This window comes from Vairimorpha ceranae, assembly GCF_000988165.1.
Source record: "Vairimorpha ceranae strain PA08 1199 chromosome Unknown NODE_240, whole genome shotgun sequence".
NCBI classification, from domain to species: domain Eukaryota; kingdom Fungi; phylum Microsporidia; family Nosematidae; genus Vairimorpha; species Vairimorpha ceranae.
The window spans coordinates 1-3,029 of NW_020169535.1; the positions used below are offsets into that span (position 1 = coordinate 1).

General features: G+C 21.3%; 1 protein-coding gene across 1 annotated transcript; it reads right to left on the bottom strand.

The window, feature by feature from the left end:
* Nucleotides 1-1,950: 1,950 nt before the first annotated feature.
* Nucleotides 1,951-2,073, bottom strand: AAJ76_2400002073 (hypothetical protein; the record flags this gene model as incomplete). Its single annotated transcript, XM_024474738.1, has 1 exon — nt 1,951-2,073. One exon carries the CDS (start codon nt 2,071-2,073, stop codon nt 1,951-1,953), a length of 123 nt encoding a protein of 40 aa, XP_024329513.1.
* Between the last annotated feature and the right edge of the window lie 956 nt (nt 2,074-3,029).

Genomic DNA, 3,029 nt, shown 5'->3' on the forward strand with positions numbered 1-3,029 from the left:
AAATACTCACAACTGATATATTACCTACAATAATAAACTAATGCCCATAAATTTTGATTAATAAATTATGTATATATTGTTAGAAACCGTTGTTAACTATAAAGTGCTTTTACAAAAAACATGGGTTTATTTAAAAATACAAATATATATATTTGAACATGTCAAATATATCTTAAGCAAAGCAACACATTGATATTTGACATGTGTCTTACCGTTCTAACAGAAACGATATGTTTCTCTTGTTAAAAATAAATCTTATTTATTTATCTTTCTTTGTTGTTTCTAAATTGCTTTGTTATTAAGATTACAAATTTTATTAACAAACCCCAATTATTAATACTTTATATATATAAAATAAATACATACATTTATCATAGATGCATTTAAGTATAATTTATAAACATATAACTATTTATAAACATAACAACAAATAAAAATTCAATAAATATATCATTATCATCATTATACACAATAGAGGAATTAAAAAATAGAATTTAATTTCTTTACAAAAAGCACTTAAAAGGTCAATAATTACTTTTATAAAAAGATTGTTTAAATACAAAAGATAAATTTTTTATTAGATTAGAAGGTTTAAATAAATTAATAAGAATTTTATTTTATTAATTTCAAAAAAATTAATTTTACCTGTAAATAAAAAAAATAATTTTTTAATTTCCTTTTAAAAGAAAAAAACTCTATAAGGCTTTTGTTTAAAGAGGAAAACTTTTGTTCAAGCCTAGAACTATAGCTCGATACAAAATTAAAAAGAATCAAAAAAGTTCAGAAAAATTCAATTTACAAACTCCCTATGTCTCTAGAACAAATAATAAATATAAAAAAAAGCAGCTACTTGAATTAAGGGTTCGGGTGACAATTAAATTACTGTTAAAATCAAATAGAGCAGCCTGTTGCTGGTTTAAAGATGTCTTGCGGTATGATATGAAAAATTTAGAACCTGCCATGAATTATAGTTATAGTTCAATAATTGTTAAGAGAAGCTTTGGAGAAATATGTCAAAAATAATTCATTATTCAAATCAAATCGATGTTTTTACATATACTACACTGCTCAATGATTATTTATTTAAAAATGCTGAAGATTTTTTATTTCAAAAGAACAATGATCCAAAGCACACATCAAGGGAGTTTTTAGATAAAAAATATATATTATTGAATGGTCATCTCAATAACTCGATCTAAATTTGATTGAGAATCTATGGTATATTCTGAAGAAAAATGTTAATGATAGACATCGTAAAAATATTCAAAAATTAAAGTTGCTGTAGTCGAAGAATTAAAAAAGGATTTAATGAGCGGCGCCAAAAATTTTTTTAGCACTTAAAAAAAGATCGGCATGAAGCTGAAATTTGGGCGAATGTTATTCATACAATTTGTTAATAAAAAAATCTTTTTTTATTTCCAGCTAAAATTTCTAAAATCTTCTAGCTATTTGATTGGATATTAAAAAAAAAATAATAAATACAAATAAAAATTTATTTAAAACACTTTGGTTCTAAATACAAAGACAAATAGATAATAGAGAAAAAAATTCTACTTTTTAATTCCATAATGTATATGCTATGTATGAATAGCCATATTATAGTAAATTTATTGGTTTGATTATATGTAATACACACAATAAAATATATTGAAGAACAATGGGTTATGTAAAAATGTGGAAGTATATCCAAAACATCAAATATACATCATTTAATAAAATAAGCATTTTAATAAAAAGAATATTTATTTTGGTAATTAAATTAAAAATTTTTGAGATATAATTCTTCCCCAGCTATTTCCAAATGTATATTTCAAGCAAGATAATAAATTTTAAAATTATTTAGGTGAAAATTAGATAACATTATTTCTAGACATATAATAAAGATAAATTTACCTTTTTTTATTTTTAATTTAATTGTAAGTATTTATTAAGATTTTTCATTTTTTAGTATTAGCTGCAATAACTAAAATATGTATAATTTATAATCCTGGCAATATAAATGGCAGAACTCGCTGAAACTGTGTTGTTTTTTAAATAATATTCGATTAAAGAAAAAGTATTTATTGATTCCATGTTTTTATAATTTTTTTGTATTTATAGTTTTAAAGGAGTATTGATTAAATAAATCTAAAGAAAATTATTGGTTTCATAATAATTCATTTGTCAGAATAGTAACAAAGAATTATGATTGGTTGTTATGTGCAAGTACATAACAATAAATAACATTAAAAAAGATTAGATTTTTAAGAATATTGAATATATAATATAACAGTTTGGTAAGTATAATATTTGATATTATAAATTGTATTAGTATTAATCTAAAAAATCTTTATTAATATTGTTTTAATATGATGATTTTAAATTACAAACATTCACCTATTGAAATTGATGCAGATATATAAATAGCTAAACTATAATCATCCTTCGTTGTATTTGCGTTTGCAATAAATTTTATCGACTGGTAGAAAGGTTTAAGCTAAAAAAGATAAATCACTGGGTACTTAATAATAACTCAAAGTGAATTATTTAATATGCGCTAATGATCGATTGGTATTTAATATCTATAAATATTAGAATTGTCACAGTTATATTTCTAATTATTTAAAAAAGTAAAGAAAATGAAGAACTTTTTTATTTGTTTGTTACTATAAATAAACATCTTATTATATATGTACAGGATTAGATGTATATTTAAGAGTTGTAAAGTTCGTCTATAAAAACGAAAGAAAATGACAGACGAATGTCAAAATGATGATAATATTGATTTAAGGGTGTAACATTTAAAAACCTATATTATTCAACAAGCAAAAATTTTTAAACTAAATAAAAGTGTAATTAATCAATATTTTCTGTATAATGTATTTCTATAAAAAAAATGTGATTATTGTTTAAAAATCCACTAAAAATAGGAATATTTATTAACATTTACACATATTTGTTGATTAAGTTATTCTCATATCATTATTTTTAACAGACGTACATTTTTAATAATTTGTCCTGTAAATTTAGCATGAATAAATGCCAATTTT